This window comes from Malania oleifera, chromosome 3 (assembly GCF_029873635.1).
Source record: "Malania oleifera isolate guangnan ecotype guangnan chromosome 3, ASM2987363v1, whole genome shotgun sequence".
In the NCBI taxonomy this organism is placed as follows: Eukaryota; Viridiplantae; Streptophyta; class Magnoliopsida; order Santalales; family Ximeniaceae; genus Malania; species Malania oleifera.
In genome coordinates, this window is record NC_080419.1 from 63,948,385 (window position 1) to 63,967,785 (window position 19,401).

Consider the following 19,401-nt stretch of genomic DNA (forward strand, 5'->3'; position numbering starts at 1 on the left):
GGACATGCAAGCATGAACCTATTATCAAACCTATTTAGAAAGAACTTAGTTAAAGGCTTACCAAATACGAAGTTCATAAAAGATAAAATTTGTGATGCTTGCCAACTTGGAAAACAAATCAAAACAAGTTTTAAAAAAAAAGAAACATATATCTACTAGTAGACCCTTAGAACTTATACATTTGGATTTGTTTGGTCCTAATAGAACCCAAAGCATAGGAGGTAAGCAATATGCCTTTGTAATAGTTGATGACTATTCTAGGTTTACTTGGGTATTGTTTTTAGCCTCCAAGCATGAAGCTTGTAATATGTTGATAAATCTATGCAAGAAGCTTCAAAATGAAAAAGGATATAATGTTTCAAACATAAGAAATGATCAAGGAAGAGAATTCAACAACAAAGATGTTGACAAATTTTGCAATGAACATGGAATTAATCATAATTTTTCATCACCTAAAACTCCCCAACAAAATGGAGTTGTTGAAAGAAAGAATAGAGCACTTCAAGAAATGGCAAGAACAATGTTAAATGAACATAATCTACCAAAATATTTTTGGTCTGAAGCTGTAAACACTGCATGCTATGTAATAAATAGGGTTTCTATAAGAACAAATTTGAATAAAACTCCCTATGAACTTTGGAAAGGTAGAAGGCCTAACATCTCTTACTTCCAAGTCTTTGGTTGTAAATGCTATGTATTGAATGATAAAGATGATTTAGGCAAATTTCATGCAAAAGCTGATGAAGGGATATTCCTAGGATATTCATTAAAAAGCAAAGCCTATAGAATATACAATAAAAGAACTCTTACAATCTTAGAATCAATTCATGTAACCTTTGATGAAGAAAGTCCATTCAACAAACCAATAAAAATTGAAGAAGTACAAACTACTCAAAAACAAGAAGACTTAGACATAGTGGAAGCAAAAGAAGAAGAAAAACCAAATGATGCTGTTGAAAATACTTAACTACCAAAAGAATGGAAATATATAAGAAATCATCCAAAAGATCAAATAATAGGAGAACCATCAAGAGGAATAACTACAAGACCCTCTTTGAAAAATTTATGCAATCACTATGCTTTCTTATCTCAAGATAAACCAAAGAATGTAGAAGAAGCTTTAAGTGATGACTCATGGATAATTGCCATGCAAGAAGAGTTAAAATCAATTTGAAAGAAGTATGAAAATTAGTTCCCAAACCGGATAATCATTCAATTATAGGAACTAAATGAGTATTTAGAAATAAAAAGGATGAAAATGGAATTGTAGTTAGAAATAAAGCTAGACTTGTAGCTAAAGGATATAACCAAGAAGAAGGGATAAAATATGATGAAACATTTGCTCCCGTAGCTAGAATGGAAGCAATTAGGATGCTCTTAACTTATGCATCTCATAAGGAATTTAAATTATATCAAATGGATGTAAAGAGTGCATTTTTAAATGGTTATATTAATGAAGAAGTATATGTAGAACAACCACCAGGCTTTGAAGACATACAAAAACCTGAATATGTGTACAAGCTAACTAAGGCCTTATACGGTTTGAAACAAGCCCCTAGGGCTTGGTATGAAAGACTTAGTGGATTCCTACTGGATAAAGGTTTTTCTAGAGGTAAGGTTGATAGTACATTGTTTATCAAATCTAAGAAAAATGATATGCTCATAATCAAAATTTATGTAGATGATATTATTTTTGGTGCAACTAATGATAATCTATGTAAAGAATTTTCCAAATGTATGCAAGAGGAATTTGAAATGTGAGTATGATGGGAGAGTTAAATTACTTCCTAGGTTTACAAATCAAACAAGCAAAAAACGGAACTTTATAAGTCAATCCAAATACATAAAAGATATACTTACGAAATTCGATTGGGAAAGTAGTAAGCCCATAGGTAGCCCCATGAGCACTTCCATAAGCCTTGATAAAGATGAAAAAGGGAAACCGGTAGACATGAAATATTATAGAGGTATGATAGGAAGTTTGCTATAACTAACAGTTAGAAGGCCCGATATAATGTTTAGTGTTTGCATGTGTGCATGTTTTCAATCAGTACCTAAAGAATCATATCAAATAGTTGTAAAAAGAATCCTAAGGTACTTGATAGGAACAACTGATTTAGGACTTTGGCATCCTAAGGACACCGGATTCGAAATGATTAGCTATTCAGATGCCAATTATGCAGAGTGTAAGATAGATAGAAAAAGCACAAGTGGGACTTATCATTTTCTAGGACGATCTCTAGTGTCTTAGTTTTCTAAGAAACAAAACTCCGTAACATTATCCACAGCTGAAGCTGAGTATGTAGCAACTGGGAGTTGTTGTGCACAAACTTTATACATAAAACAACAATTAAAGGATTACAATTTAGAATATTTCACTATTCCAATTAAGTGTGATAACACCAATGCTATAAACATCTCTAAAAATCCTATATCACACTCAAGAACAAAACACATTGATATAAGACACCACTTTCTAAGAGATCATGTTCAAAAAGAAGACATAAACAACAAAACCAAGCCTTAGTCCCACTAAGTGGGGTCGGCTATATGAATCCTTTTCCGCCAATTTATGCTATCATGGACCATTTCTTTTGATAGATTCAAAGATATTAAATCCTTACTCACTATTTCCTCCCAAGTTATTTTAGGTCTACCCCTACCCCTTCTACTGCCCCCCAAAGTAACTAAGTCACTCTTCCTCACAGGTGCACTATAAGGCCTACGTTGCAAGTGTCCATACCATCTGAGTCGTCCTTCCCTTATCTTATCTTCTATAGGAGCTACACCTAATTTACCACGAATATGTTCATTCCTCAATTTATCTTTCAATGTTATACCACCCATCCATTTAAGCATCCTCATCTCGGCAACTTTTACTTTTTGGATATTATGTTTCTTCGTCGCCCAACATTCTGATCCATATAACATAGCTGGTCTTATAGCTATACTATAAAACTTCCCTTTCAATTTTAAGGGTATTCTAAATCACATAGAACACTTGAAGAACATCTCCATTTTACCCAACCTGCTTTAACTCTATGCATTACATCATCTTCAATTTCTCCTTCAGCTTGCATAATAGATCCAAGGTATTGAAATATACAAGTGCTATTTATTTCTTCATCATCAAGTTTAACTTTGTCTCCAATATTCCTCCTATCATTACTAAAATTACATTTCATATATTCTGTTTTATTTCTACTTATCTTAAAGCCTCTAGACTCCAAAGCTTCTCTCCATAATTCTAACTCAGCCTCTACTCTATCCCTAGTTTCGTCAATTAATACAATATCATCTGCAAACAACATGCACCATGGAACCTCCTTTTGAATACTCTTAGTCAATTGGTCCATCACTAAAGAAAAAAGATAAGGACTCAAAGCAAATCCTTGATGTACACCTATGGTAATTGGAAATTCTCTAGTTTCTCCATCTATAGTCTTTACACTAATCATTACTCTATCGTACATATCCTTAATGACATCGGTATACCTACAACATACACCCCTTTTTTCTAAAACCCACCATAGAACTTCCCTAGGTATCCTATCATATGCTTTCTCAAGGTCAATAAATATCATATGCAAGTCCATCTTCTTTTCCCTAAACTTTTCCATTAATCTTCTTAAAAGATAAATAGCTTCTGTGGTAGATTTCCCAGGCATAAAACCAAATTGATTTTCTGAGATCTTCGTTTCTAAACTTAATCTTTGTTCAACTACTCTTTCCCATAGTTTCATCGTATGACTCATAAGTTTAATTCCACGATAGTTATTACAATTTTGAATATCTCCTTTATTTTTGTATATAGGTATTAAAGTACTTTTCCTCCATTCATCTGGCATTTTCTTAGTTTTTACAATTGTATTAAATAAATTAGTTAACCATATAATTCTGTTATCACCCAAGCATTTCCAAACTTCAATTGGGATGTTATCTGGTCCCATAGCTTTCCCATTTTTCATCTTTTTTAGTGCAAACTTAACTTCGTTAACTCTAATTTTTAGAATAAATCTTATATTTTTGGTCTTTTCCTCATTTGACAATTCTAAATTTAAGCCTTCTATTTGGTTTTTGTTAAACAACTTACTAAAGTAACTTCGCCAACTTTCTTTAATATCTTCGTCCTTAACCAAGACAATATCATCCTCACTTTTTATACATTTTACATTTCCTAAGTCCTTGTTCTTCCTTTCTCTAGCTTTAGCAAGTTTAAATATATCTCTTTCCCCTTCTTTTGTACCTAATCTATCATACAAACTATTAAATGATCTATATTTAGCTTCACTAACGGCCCTTTTTGCATCTTTTCTTGCCTCCTTATATTTTTCAAAGTTATCGTTGTTTCTACATTTTTGCCACGTTTTATACCAAATTCTTTTTATCTTTATGATTTTTTGTACATCTTTATCCCACCACCAACTTTCTTTGCTATTTGAGAATCTTCCCCTTGATTCGCCTAAAATCTCTTTTGCTATCTTTTTAATAGAGCTAGCTAATCTATTCCAAAGAGTATTTGAATCTATCCCATCCTCTAAGGTCCAATCCCCATCTTTGATCATTTTATCTTTAAATTTTATTATATTTTCTCCTTTTAGGTTCCACCATCTAGTTCTCCTACACTGGTTTATTTTATCCTTTTTCTTCCATTTTTTAACGCATATATCTAACACTAAGACTCTATGTTGTGTGGTTAGACTTTCACCTGGAATAACTTTACAATCCTTGCATGATACACGATCTACCCTCCTAGTTAAAAAAAAATCTATTTGACTTATATTTTGTCCACTTTTAAAGGATATTAAGTGTTCTTCTCTCTTCTTAAAGCAAGTATTCATTATACTAAAATCATATGACATAGCAAAGTCTAAGATCATCTCCCCAGACTCATTTTTGTCTCCATATCCATATCCTCTATGTATCCTTTCATAATTTTTATTATCTCTTCCAACGTGTCCATTCAGATCTCCTCCTATAAATATTTTCTTAGTCCCTGGTATGCCTTGTATAATACTATCCATATCTTCCCAAAATTGTCTCTTAAGATTTTCTGCTAAGCCAACTTGAGGAGCATAAGCACTAATGATATTTATTATCTCTTGTTCTAATACCATTTTGATTTTTATAATTCTATCCCTTACTCTAATTACATCCACAACTCTATCTTTTAAGTTTTTGTCTATAATAATGCCTACTCCATTCTTATGGTTTTCTTTTCCAGTGTACCAAAGTTTAAAACCTGATTTATCGATTTCTCTAACTTTCTCCCCCACCCACTTAGTTTCTTGAAGGCAAATTATATTAATTCTTCTTCTAATCATTGTATCCACAATTTCCATGCTTTTACCCGTAAGTGTCCCTATATTCCAAGTTGCTAATCTAATCCTAGTTTCCTGAACTAACGTCTTTACCTGCCCACGTCCAGAATGATGCAGGAACCCTCGCATATTTGACACCATACTCGGGCGCCGACACGGCGCGTCGCTTCGGGGCGACGACATAGCCCACCCTCGCCCACTTTTCGCTACACCCGGATGGTTCAAGTGCAACGCGTCGCTCGTAGGGGACGCCCCAGCAAATATTCGGTAAGGATTCATATCATAGTGATCTGACAAATTTTACGCTGACTGTCAGCTACCTAACGCAACCCTCCTCCTTAACCCGAGCTTGGGACCGGCTGTGTGTGAAAAAATTAGGACATTTAAGTGCATCATAGGCGGAGTTAAAAGAAGACATCATACTTGAATTTATAAACACAAAAGACCAATGAGCGGATATCTTTACAAAACCTCTCTCCGAAGAAAGATTTATATCCATTAGAAGAGAACTTGGGTTGTATAGCAGGGAAGTGATTTAGGTAGGTTTCATATTGAACAAATTGAGAAAATTAAGAAATTAGGGACTTCAGGCGACTGAGCTTGGAAGCTCAGGCGACTGAGCACTGTAGACTGGTGGCTTAGGGGCCTGAGCCAGCAGACCTCAGGCGACTGAGGTACTACTGCCTGTTGAGATTCCAATTCTGTAAATCTTCAGGCGACTAAACTTAATCTTCAAGCGCCTGAAGTTACGGGATCTATATATTTAACACGCAAAAACCCTAACCTCAGGCTACTGACTCCTACTCCATCACTCACCCAAAGCTCCAACCTTTGGTCTTCCTTGCTCCCTCACTCAAAATCCCTCGAATCAAAGCCCTAATCTCCTTCTCCTACACTCTTTCTCTCGGATTCTAGGGTTCCATTATCCAAGAATACAATGATGCCTCGCACTAAGACCACAGCGAACCAAGGCTCCTCTTCCGGAAGGGACAATAACAACATCAAGCAATGGTTAGTCACTCCCCAATCTAAGCTCCGATATCATTCTACTCTCCGTTCTACAGACCCAATCTTTGGTCAGGTGATCAACACCACCTTTTTTGATTCTGAATTCCCTGAAATACTGCCTATGTTTCGGAACATCAGTTGGAAAATTTTTGTTGTTTTTCAAGCCAAAGGAATGTACCCCACCAACGTTGTAAAATTTTTTTATGCCAACATGATTTCTGGAGAAAGTGTTCTCACTACTGAAGTTAAAGGCAAGAAAATAGTTTTGACTCCTAAAATACTAGCTCCCATTTTGCACATCACTCCGGATGAATTTGAATGTCCCGCCTTTGCTCAATCTTGGATTCTAGCGCAAGGCTTTAAGCCCGAAGAATTTTTGCCTCTAATTATTGTAAATGAACTCATATACTTTGGCCATCCACCTATGAATAAGCAATTGAACCTCCAGGCCTAACTTCACAAAATCATCTCCAATAACATCCTACCTAAGGGCGGATCTTATGATCATCTCTCCTACGTCAACTGTTTCGTTTTATGGTGTTTACTAAAGGGTAAAAAGCTTGATCTCTCCAGTCTCATTTTGAAATGGATGTGGGCTAAGTTGGAAGCCACTCGTGTCACACTTCATTATGGAGGTGTGTTAAATGTTATCTTTGCTCAGCTTGACATTACCACACCTTTTGAGTTATTCATCAAACATACCTGATATGATCTCTTCACCTCCACAACCCTCAAGCAAATGGGCTATGAAAAACACGATCAGGGTTGGTTCTTGAAAGGAGGTAGACCTCAAAGAGCGCCAGCATCTGTACCTCCTCCTCCAGCTCAAGACCAAGGACCTCCTACTGATACGCCTTCTTGGTTCATTCCCTTTCATCATAAATTCTCCACCTTCAGCAGAGACATGAGATCAGGACTTCAATCCCTTCGAGAGGATATGTCTTCACTTCACACTACCTGTTCCTCACTTGATCAACGCCCCACTCATATTGAGAAGTATCAAGCTAGCTCATCCCGCGGTGTTGATCCTATGGACACTAATTCTGCTCCTCGAAGTAATGATGAAGAATCAGAGAAAGGCAATGAAGAAGGTGATGAAGAAGAAGGTGATGACGAGGAAGGAGATGAAGAAGAAGCTGAAGAGGAAGATGATGATGTTGATAACTGATTTAGTATGTCATTTTGTGATGTATTAAGCACTCTCTATGTATTAGTTATGTTTTATGATGCTTTGTTTGTTTTTATTTTCAGTTTGACTTGTACCCTCTATTACTTGTAACCTTTTTGTAATATGACTGCTCTTAAAATTCCTATGCTTTTAATGTGCTAAACCACTTTGTGTCTATACCCCTCAATTCTTTTTGAATGATGTCAAAGGGGGAGAAATTTTTGAACAAACATGAGCAAACATGAATGAAAAATAAGAATATGGCAAATATATAAAGCATATAAAATCTTGGCATATAGCAAGGGGGAGTAAAAGCTGTAAAGAACATGAAAACTATAATGCAAATATGTACATGATATGAGCTATAATGAAATATACTCAATTGTGCCTTATTTTTGAACTTACTCATACTTGAAATCATAATTTTCCATATTTGTTTTAAAAGCATGTTTATTGTAAAGGGAAGCCATTTTTTAAGGATCTGTTATTTTTGCTCCTTATTTGTCATCATAAAAAAGGGAGAGATTGTAGGCCTAACATGACTTTCGAATTTCGTTTTGATGATAACAAATGAAGGTTGATTTAACATGTGTTGTTAAGTGATGATGTTTTAGGAATACCTAAATGACAAAGTTCAAAATATCAAAGGAAAAGCAAGTTCAAGATCACCAAGGACCACAAAACCACACTTATCGTTAAAGTGATCCAAAGGAAGCTCAAGTGGACCAAAAATGATTTGGAAACCTAAAGTTGACTCAAGCTCAAAGTCTCAGAGGACTCAAAGCAAAACTCATATGAAGACTTCAAAGCTTAGAGCGTTTAAGGTTTTAGGATGAACTATGTAAGTACTTCATATTCAAATATCATGTGAAATGGTTTGAAGCTCTTTACGGTTTGTCTTTGTCTTGGACTTAGAGACCTTGTCTTAAAACCCTAGAAAATGTGTTTATAAAGTAACAAAGCAAGAGAGCCAAGTGTTTTTGAAAAATAACCTAAAAAACAGAAAATTTGTCTGTTCAGGCAACTAAAGTGTAAGCTCAAGCGCTTGAAGAATTTCCTCAGGCGACTGAAGAATAAGTTCAGGCGCCTGAAGATTTTCCTAATGAATTTCTGAAGAGGCAATGTAACCTCAGGCGACTAACCCTTGTCACCTCAGGCGACTGACCTCAACTCCTCAGGCGACTGAATACTATTAACGACTATATTTTTAAAAAAGTTTTAAAATTTAAAATTAAGTTTCTTGTGCCCCATATTTTGTAAAAACTTGGGAAATACTCCAAGTAAAATTGGGCAACACGAATTAAGTTTTATGAGCCTATAAATACATGTTTTCGTGAATCAAAGATACAAGAAGCAATTGAAAAATCTGCTCTTAAGCTGAAAGCTCACTTATGCTCTCAAAGCTCTCTCTTGCTCATTCTTTCATTCTAAATTGCTGAGATATTCTAAAGCACTAATCACTCTTCTCGGAGCTCTAATCATCTGAATTGCTGATTCCTTGTCAAGAGAAGTATTCCGGTGAAATTGTTCTTGAGCTTCAACTCTATTTCGTTTGGTATTTGTTATTGAAGTATATAGCACTTTCAATTGTACTAACCAGCACTATCTGAGAGCATTCTTTGTACAAAAGAAATTGTTTTCTTGTTTCTTGTTTCTTTGACAGTTTAGGTATTTGGATCGTTGTAACCGAGCATGGGGTATCACTTGGAGAGGGGGCTCCACCCTAAAGGGAGGTTGTAATCGGTTTGTTCCGCCCGGAAAGGAACGAGTTAGTGGAATCCTTAGGTAGTCTTACCTAAGGCAAGGACATAGGCAGGGGATAAGCCGAACCTCATAAAAAATCTCGATCTCACTCTCTCTCTACCCTTTTCTATTTAAATTTCAGCATATACAAATTGTGTTTCAAAGTGCAGGTTTGCTGAAAATCTGAGATTGAGAAGACCTTTTAATCTAAGAAAGTACGTTGGTTAATATTTTGCGGAAACCTTTAAGGGAGTACGTTGATTAACCGCTTGCGGAAATCTTGATTAAAAGGAGCGCATAAAAAAATTCATTCATACAGAGCTATAAATTGAATTCTTGCAAACGCTAAAAAAGGAGGTGTTGCAGCTCTCACAAAGTTGGCTAAGTATTGTGTAGTTGGGTGATTGTTTATTATTTGATTTGTGATTGATTTTTGTGAGTGTGGTTGGTTAGTCCATTTGGAGTTACAAATGCGCCTAGTGCTTTCATGAGATTAATGAACCATGTATTGCGTGCGTTCATAAGCAAATTTGTAGTTGTGTACTTTGATGATATCCTAGTGTACAACAAGAACTTAGATGAAGATATTGAGCATTTGAGATTTGTGTTCGATGTGTTCAAATGTGAAAAGTTGCATGCCAATTCTAAGAAATGTAACTTTTGTATTGAAAAAGTTTTTTTTGGTTATGTTGTTAGTACAAAAGGTATTGAGATGGATGAAGAGAAAGACAAGGCCGTCAAGGAGTGGCCAACGCCTAAAGGCATCACTGAGGTAAGAAGCTTTCATGGTTTAGCTAGCTTTATAAGTGTTTTGTTAAGGATTTTAGCACCATTGCTGCACCACTCACTGAAATAATTAAAAAGAATGTTGGATTTCATTGGGGGATTGATCAAGAGAATGCATTTGCTACTATTAAAGAAAGGTTATGTGCTGCACCTGTGTTAGCATGACTTAAAACAAAACTTTTGAGATTGAATGTGATGCTTCAGGAATAGGAATTGGAGCCGTTTTGATGCGGGATAGGCGACCCATAGCTTTCTTCAATGAGTAGCTATGTAGGGCGGCCCTGAATTACCCCACTTTTGACAAAGAACTTTATGCTCTTGTTCATGCTCTAAAGACGATGCAGCACCACCTTTAGCCTAAGGAGTTTGTGATCCACACTGATCATGAATCATTGAAGCATCTCAAGGGTCAAGGTAAATTAAATAAGAGACATGCTAGATGGATGGAATACATTGAGACCTTCCCTTATGTCATCCGTTACAAGCAAGGTAAGGAGAACATTGTTGCTAATGCTTTATCACACAGGGATGTACTTCTTACTTCTATGAGTGCTAAAATGGTTGGGTTTGAATGTGTGAAATACGTGTATGCCAATGACGCTGATTTTTCTTATGTGTATATGGTGTGTGATAAAGTGGCATTTGGTTAGTTTTACAAGCATGATGGTAATTTGTTTAAGGAAAGCAAATTGTGTGTGCCAAATTGTTCAGTCCGTGAATTATTGGTGCGTGAGGCACATGGTGGGCAATTAATGGGACACTTTGGTGTCAGAGAAACCTTAGAAATTTTACATGAACATTTCTTTTGGCCTAGGATGAGAAGAGACGTCACTCGAATACTTGGTAGGAGCATTACATGTAGAAAGGCCAAATCTAAGGTTTTAGCACATGGGTTGTATACACCCTTACCCTTTCCTAGTGAACCATGGTGAAATCAGAATGAATGATTTCCGTATTTATTGAATTAATTCAGTACAATCAAAACTCTCTATAAATAATACAAACTGTATATCAACAAGGAAAGAATTGCCAAAAATAGGAGCATGAAATCTGCCCAAGTATTAGGCTAGAAATCCCTATACAATCTCTAGTATCATTGACCTATTATTCTCGGGATTTCTAATAATCCTCGGGATTTCTACACTCCCCCTCAAGTTGGATCATAAATGTTTACCATATCCAACTTGCATGTGAAATCATCAAAACTTTGTCGAGGTAGTCCTTTGGTGAAGATGTCGGCTGTTTGTTCTTTGGTAGGAACATAAGTCATGCAAATGGTTCTTTCTTCAACCTTTTCCTTGATAAAGTGTCTATCCACTTCTACATGTTTGGTCCTGTCGTGCTGGACTGGATTGAGAGAGATGTTAATGGTTGCTTTGTTATCACATTAGAGTTTGATAGGGAACTTTACCATGACATGCAACTCCTCCAAGAGTTTCCGTAACCACAATCCTTCACATATCCCTTGTGCCACTACTCTAAACTCTACTTCAGCACTACTTCTGGCCACAACGTTATGTTTTTTGCTTCTCCAAGTCACCAAGTTTCCCCATACAAAGGTGTAGTACCCAAAAGTGGACCTTCTATCTTCTGCTAATCCTGCCCAATCAGCATTTGTGAAGACTTCTATTTTTTTGCTTTCACAATTTTTGAAGAATAGTCCTTTGCCTGGAGATCCCTTGAGATATCTAAGAATCCTGTACACTACTTCTAGGTAACTTTCCCTTGGTGAATGCATGTGTTGACTCACCACACTTACTGCAAATGCGATGTCAGATCTAGTGTGTGATAAGTAAATTAGTTTGCCAACTAATCTCTGATACCTTTCTCATTCAATAGGTTTTCCGATGTCTTCTCTTCTTTTTCCTGCTTCAATGGGGGTATCTCTTGGTTTGCACCCAAGCATGCTGGTTTCAGTTAGGAGGTCTAGGACATACTTCTTCTGAGAAACACTAATTCCCTTCTTTGATCTAACAACTTCCATCCCCAAAAAATAACACATTTGTCCCAAATCTTTTACCTTAAACTTAGTGGCCAAGACTTTCTTCAACATCTCCATCTCTGCTATGTTGTTTCCAGTTAGGATGACATCATCGGCATATACAATCAGAATTGTATTCTTCCCATCTTTAGACTGCCGAGAGAACATAGTATGGTCTGATTGTCCTTCCCAATATCCTTGGCTCCTAATCACCTTTGTAAATCTGTCGAACTAGGCTTTTGGAGACTGTTTGAGTCCATACAGGAACTTTCCTGAAAGTTTTCTCTGATTTTTATGGGAATAGGATTCTGAGTAAGAGCATTAATTCCTTTTTTATAGTTTTGGTGCCTCAAAGAGCTAGATCTTTTGAAGTTAAGGATTTTAGACCTATTAGTCTTCTCTAGTGTGTATAATATTATCAATGATATTATTTCGAGTGCTCAGAGTGTGTTTTTTTTCGGAGGGCGGGGAGTGGAGACAAATAGTGGATGCTATTTTGGTGGCCAATGAAGTAGTGGAGGATATTTGTAGGAATAAGAAAGCAGGGTTCAAAGTAGATTTTGAGAAACCTTATGATAGAATGAGTTGGAGTTTCCTGGATAAGGTTTTTTTGTGAGAAAGGGCTTTGATGAGTGTTGGCATAAGTGGATTAGGGGTTGTTTGCCTATTGTGTGGTTTTCAGTGATTGTGAATAGTGAACCCAAATCTTAGTTTACTGCTTCGAGCGACATCAGACAAGGTGACCCATTATCTCTTTTTTTTTTTTATCCTTGTAGCTGATGTTATGAGTTTGGATAGGGCAGTAGAGAGGGATCTGGTGAAAGGGTTAGGTGTAGGGAGAGAGAGAAAGGTGGTCTCTCATCTTAAATTTGCTGACAAGACCATTTCCTTTTGCAGATGATCATTGCCCTTCATTTAGATGAATTTTGGGTATTCTTCAAGTTTTTGAGAGGGTATCTTGACTCAAACTTAATAGGGGGAAAAGTGGTTTAGCTGCCTTAAATGTACCTTTTGATCGAACTAATGATAGCTATAGATGTGAGGTGTAGTTTATCGGATTGGCCCTTAACTTACTTAGGGGTTCCTTTGGGAGGAAATCCTATAGCTATGGATTTTTGGAATCCAGGAGTGGGAATGGTGACAAATAGATTAGATGGTCGAAAGGAGGCCCTGTTCTCTCTTGGGGGTAGAATAAAACTCATCAAGTCTATTTTCTAACATTCCATTGTATTTTACGATCCCTGTGGGGATTGCTAGTAAGCTTGACAGAATCATAAGAGATTTCTTGCAGTCCGGTGTGAGGAGTTGTAATCAGTTTTATTGTTTATTAATAACTTCAGTTATTCCATTTTAATGAGAATCTTTGTGAGCAATGTTTGCTTAACATTATCTATTTAATGATTATGCATGCGTATCTTCTATTCTATATAGTAGGTGATCTAGTGAGTAGAGTACGGCTTACACACAGAAGATTAGATCATCAATTCTTATAGAATATAAGTTTATTATTCACAGTCTTAAATGGAATTGGACACACCATTGGTAGGACTGTAGCACAAGGTTTAATAAGTCTGTCTTGTTTATGGGGAATGGTATAGTTCCAACTCCTTGTGCTAGAACACTTCGTGTGTATTGAACAGGACCGTCTTAGGGTAATTGTTTTATACTAACTATATAAAACAATTAATACCTCATGATTATTATGAGTGCTTATGCTCTTAATCCTGATATGATTATTGGACACGTGCATGTAGTGTTTATTACTTTGATTTATAGAAGAGTGAGATTCTTTATAGGTCAATAGACTCAGTGAGTTGGGTAATGACATTATGTGTATGGTGAACATTAATTATTGATGGAATCCACGTCCCAATATTGAGATTGATGATACCTCCTTGAGGAAGCTTATAAGTTTTGATTGTGTCAAACCCTGCAGGTGGATTTTGAATTCGACACATCAAATAAGTGAAGTGGAAGGTCTCAGGGAATTAATATGTCAAATAATTAAATTGTCAGTAATTTAATTTAATCGACGGGTATCTGTAATCTTTACGTGTTAAATTGTCAGTAATTTAATTTAATTGATGGGTATCTGTAATATTTACGCGGGGAGATAAATAAACATTCAATAATAGGAGCTCGAAATTTAATTTCGAATATGACAAGGAGTGCAATTATAATTCTTTAGTGGAATGAATTGTAATTAACGTAATTAAAGATTAATTTGGGTCGGATTAGGAATTCTTAATTACGTTGGAAGTTCCAGTTATATTTGCCCAAAGGTCCCTACTGTAGCCTATGTTGGCCTAATAAGGCTTACAATTGTTATTTTGATGATAACAAATCAAATGATATATTTAATATGTTTCAAGTAAAAGTGTTCAGGAAAATAACAGAGCTCAAGTGTATAAGAAAGTTCATGGATTACAAAAAGCATGAAGAATGAAGTCATATTGTGAAAAACTCAAAGGAAAGAATGCAACTACAAAGATGGTGGAAGAACAAGTTTTGAAGGCAAGATTATACTTTTAAGGATATTTTCAAATGTAAGTACTTCAAAGTAAATCTTAAGTATAGAGAAATTTGAAGCTCATAAAAATTCAAAAATATGTTTTTATATATATACTCGAAAGAATATTTCTTAAATCCATAAAAAGAGAGGGTTTAAGAAAAGAAATTTTTTTTGAAATAATGAAGTTTTTAAACATATTTATTTCAAAATATTTGGAAAATCAAAAATATTTTTTTAAACATATATACTCTAAAAAGTATTTTTTTTAATAAATAAAAAGGGCTTAAAAAGAGAAGATTTTTTAAACCATGTTTTTAAACATATTTATTTCAAAATATTTGGAAATGAATTTTAGGAATCTTTGGGAGTAATGGATGATTTCAAAAAAACTCTATAAATAGTTCTAATCTCAAACATTTTAAATAAGAGAAAAGAAAGTACAAAGAAAGAGAGAAAGAACTTTGATGAAATATTCAAAAGAATTTTGAAATTGAGAAATCTTCTAAAGTTTCTAGATCAAGTGTTTTTCAACAACTTTTCTGATCCAGAGATATTCAAAGGCTTTTAGATCAAAGTAAGTGTTTTTTTTTTTAAGGTTTTAGATCAACTAATCTTCAAGTATTCAAACTTTTGTTTTCAAAGGATCTGAAATTCTTTTAAGATAAACTCTCTGATCTGAAATCGATTTACATTTTGAAATTAAGTTTTCCAACGATCAAAATTTTTATCTTCTTTGGAAAATTATTTGATAATCCATACCAAGTAATTGAGCTTGAAATTTCTTATATTTAAATTACTTTGAGGTATAAAGTGAGCTGATTGGTGTATTAATTCACTCTACTGTGAGAGTTCTCTTTTGTACACATATTCCTTCGTTATATTTAACGATTCTGAGTTGTTGAATCGTTGAACCAAATAAGGTGTTGTTATTTGGAGACGCGGGCTCTAGCCTAATTGAAGGAGTGCATTGTAAGTTGATATTGTTCCACCAGGTAAAGGAACTGAGATAGTGAAATCCTTTGGTGTTTTTGCCAAAGGTGAGGACGTAGGCTGTGTTAAAGCCGAACCTCGTAAAAACTCTTGCCTCCTTCTCTCTACTTTAATTTACATACTTTATTCGCTTTTGTTATGAAATTTATGAGTGCAGGTTGCAGGATTTAAATTAAGTTCTTGATCAATAGAAAGTACGTTTTGATTAATCTTTTGCGGAAACCCAAAAGGGGAGTACATTGATTAATTTGCGGAAATCTTAATCAAGTAAGGTGAATAATAAAAGGTTACAGGGAAAGCAACGGAAGCCTAAATGTTATTGATTGATTGATTACATTGATTGAATTATTATTTTAAATTCCAGTTTTCTTAAGTGTATATATATATTGTATTTTGCTAGGTTATTAAAATTAGAAAACTTTAAAATCAAATAAAATTAAAAGATTTCCAATTCACCCCCCCTCTTGGGAAGCTATTCTTCATTTCAGCCTATATACACGCGCTCCATTCAGCGGCGAGGGTTAGACAAAAACGCACACACAAAGGCAAATGTCTTTGTGAGAAGCAAACCCTAGCCACCGCTGACAAGCCCACTCTCTAAGGAGCAAGGCGTGTTTGAGGAATACAGTAGAAGATCCCTAGTCATCATCAAGAGTTCTTCTTCGATCTCGCAAATCCGGGAGTTTCTCTTTGTGCTTGCAGATTCGGAAGTTCTTCTTCGTGCTTGCAGATTCGAACTCAAACCAGAGAGATCTCGCAGGTATGATCCTAATCATGTAATTAGGATTTGCAAGATTGAATTCTTATTGTGATCCGGGTTTAAAATATCAAATTTTTGTTTAACCCGAGTATGCAAGATCATTTTTTTTGGTCATCCGTATGCACTACAGCCATATCTTAGTGCTATTCCGCAGCAGGCCCCTTCACCTCCATCTGTCATATTGATGTGCGTCGCGTCATCAAAACTTATGCCTTCCATCCAAAGTCTTTCATACTGGTTAGTCAATATTGTCGGTCATATTGATTTGTGTCACGTCCTCTCGTCTGACAATCAATTTTCGCTGGATTCACTATTGATTTTCATGGTTGATGAAGGTTGGTGCTGGCTGTTTCTTCCTCTTCTGTCCTTCATTCCTCTCTTCATTTTCATGCAACTCCCTTGACCATCTCTGAGGTTTCTCTGTTTCTGTCTCTCTCTTGTTTAAGCAAGAACTTAATTTACTTTTGTGTTACAGATGGCTAAATATTAAGAGTGATCACAGCTTTGGCATCAACTCAACCCATAAATGCGGCTTAAATGGGAACAGATGATAATAGCATGTATTTCTCTCAACAGATCACGAATCAGGTAAGAATGTTGTTTTTGCTCAAAATTGTTCCCTACTGGGTGTTTTGGTGGTTGTTTAATATATTTCACAATAAGTTATTTCTATATTTTTTTCGAAATTTCTTATAGTTTAAAAATTATAACTTAAAATCGACAATATTTCACCCACAAAATCTTTCAAAGCCAAACTCTTAACAATCAACTCTATCAAGCGGAACCATATGGTATAATAGGCACACATATTGCAAGCACACCATTTGTAATAAAATTATCAATAAACAAACACACATAATTTTACTCTACAGTGTCAAATCCGGAAGGATACCACTACACATCAGTACAAGTATCTTCCATTCCAAATGGTATGGACATACATAACATTACCAATAAATACAAGATAAAATGTGCAAATAGCTCTACAGGAAAAAGTAGAATTAAGTGATGCCTTAACAAATACCAATATATATATATGTGTGTGTGTGTGTGTGTGTGTGTGTGTGTGTGTATGCATGTGTGCGTGTGTATGTATATAGCATGGACTGGCAAGGAAATTTTGGGGACTAAAAGTGGAATTAGGTCACATACTTTTTCCTTTTTTTTCTTTTATAGGAAACTGATATTTCAAATTTTCTTTTTTAAAAAAAAAGTGCTAAGAAAAAGAGGGCAGACCCCATGCACATTCCCAAAAATACAGTTTTCTTGTATTCAAATGAATCTCCAAAACAGAAAAGGAAAATAGAAAAGAGAAGCTACATCTGAAAAGCAACAAGAGATGCACTGTGAAGTATCTAGATACATAATTACGTTGCACTACAGTGGAACAATGGACGCAATATTGATATGTGACATTAATGTTTCGCATAATCAAAAATTGTGGCGAGGCGAAATATGGATCAAAACATGAGTGTGGGAACAATTGTCTCCCACTCGGACATAACCAAATACAGTTTCCAGAACTCCGATAAACAAATTCTAAACCACCCAAGGAAAAATCATAAATTGTCTACTTCCAATTTTCTATAGGATATGCAATATAAGAAACATAGACAGAAAGAGGCACAAATCTAGCTTGAAATTACATGCGAATGCATGCATAATAATAGCTAGAGAAACAAATGAGACTTATAAGTTACAACTGTCTAGTGCTAAACAATCCCATTTACCTTTTGATCTTGAAGGGGTGTGCCTTTTACAGCAAGCAGGGCATTGATGGGAACACTCTCAGGGTGTGTAGGGAGTGTAGACAATGTATGCAACAAACCAACTCGATCCTCTTCTGCTTCTCCAAGCCCTATAATCCCCCCTGTTATAATAAAATGAACAAATTTACCAATCTATTCAAATGAAATTAAGAATTTGAACAAGAAATTCCTCCCATCATCCAGAAACAAAATAATCCATTTGATATAATACGGAGCCTTTAAAAGAAGCTACAAGTTGTACATGTACATGTCAAATGATGGTTATAAAGGAGCCCTGGTCGCCATTATCATATTGACTCTGTAACACAACACTAACCCATAACATAATTGGCAATTATCAATTCAAGTCACATCAAGAAGACATACTGCAACTCATCAAAAGTTCTGAAATTAAGAGCACTTGATACCCCCCCAGTAAGGCTATAAACATATTACAAAAGCCAAAATCAATACAAGTCCACTGTTCAGCAGACTTAACTCTTGATCTCAGCCAGAGAAAAAGTGTGCCAGTAACTCTATAATTTAAGTAGCGCTCGTGTAATGTAGGACAGTCTAGAGAGGAGAAGGGAAAGAAGAAGACGGAAGAATAGAAGAGAATGGAGATGGAAAAAAGAACTTCACTCCAGAGCGTTGGGCAGCAAATAGCACCCTAAAATGTCAGGGATCCAGCTCACAAATCATCCTCAAGAATCTAGATAGCGTTAGAATCATGGCAACCTTTCCATCCAACTAGGTATTGACAAAAACCTTCATCTGAATAAGTCAAAAACTCACAACTAACATGGCTTCAACTTGATCATATGGCTGTGGAGTGGATATTGCTCGAGGCTTAGGACTGCCAAGAGAAAGGAGAAGAGTGAAGAATAGAAGACAATAGAGAGGAAATAAAGGAGAAAGGAAGAGAAAGAGATGGGGGAGAAGAAAAGATGTAGATGAGAGAAACTGTGTGTTTGGACGTGAGAGACAAAAGAGTACAACAGTGATTCAATTGAGCATCTACAAATACCATGTCTTCAAACCCTATATTCGTAGGCAAATAATAAACCCTAAAAATATAACCAAAAATTACAAAATATCACAATAATTAAACTAAGTTCCAAAAAAATCAGCTGTCTTTGATGAATATAAAATCTCTAATTTCTAAATCTATGCATCTTACAGATGCTAGGACAAAATCCATGCTCAAATCTCTCTGTGGCAGGCAAAGGAAGAGATGCCTAGTGTTCTGTTTCCTAGTTTTAGTAACTAACAAGTGCAACACTAGTAAACCATCCTTGAATTGTCTCTCTTTTTAGGAAAGCCAATAAATCCTAACCCTCCCCAACTAGGGCAATGGTCTTGTCTCTTTACCCAGATGACCAGC

At 35.5% G+C, this 19,401-nt stretch overlaps 1 protein-coding gene across 1 annotated transcript in view; it reads right to left on the minus strand.

Annotated features, from left to right (window-relative positions):
- LOC131150569 (biotin synthase, mitochondrial) overlaps positions 1-19,401 on the minus strand; it is a 92,480-nt gene that overhangs the window by 13,279 nt on the left and 59,800 nt on the right. Inside the window, exon 5 of the mRNA XM_058101377.1 lies at positions 18,000-18,139. Within this exon, the coding sequence (XP_057957360.1) occupies positions 18,000-18,139 (140 nt within the window). The remainder of the gene's footprint in view (positions 1-17,999; positions 18,140-19,401) is intronic.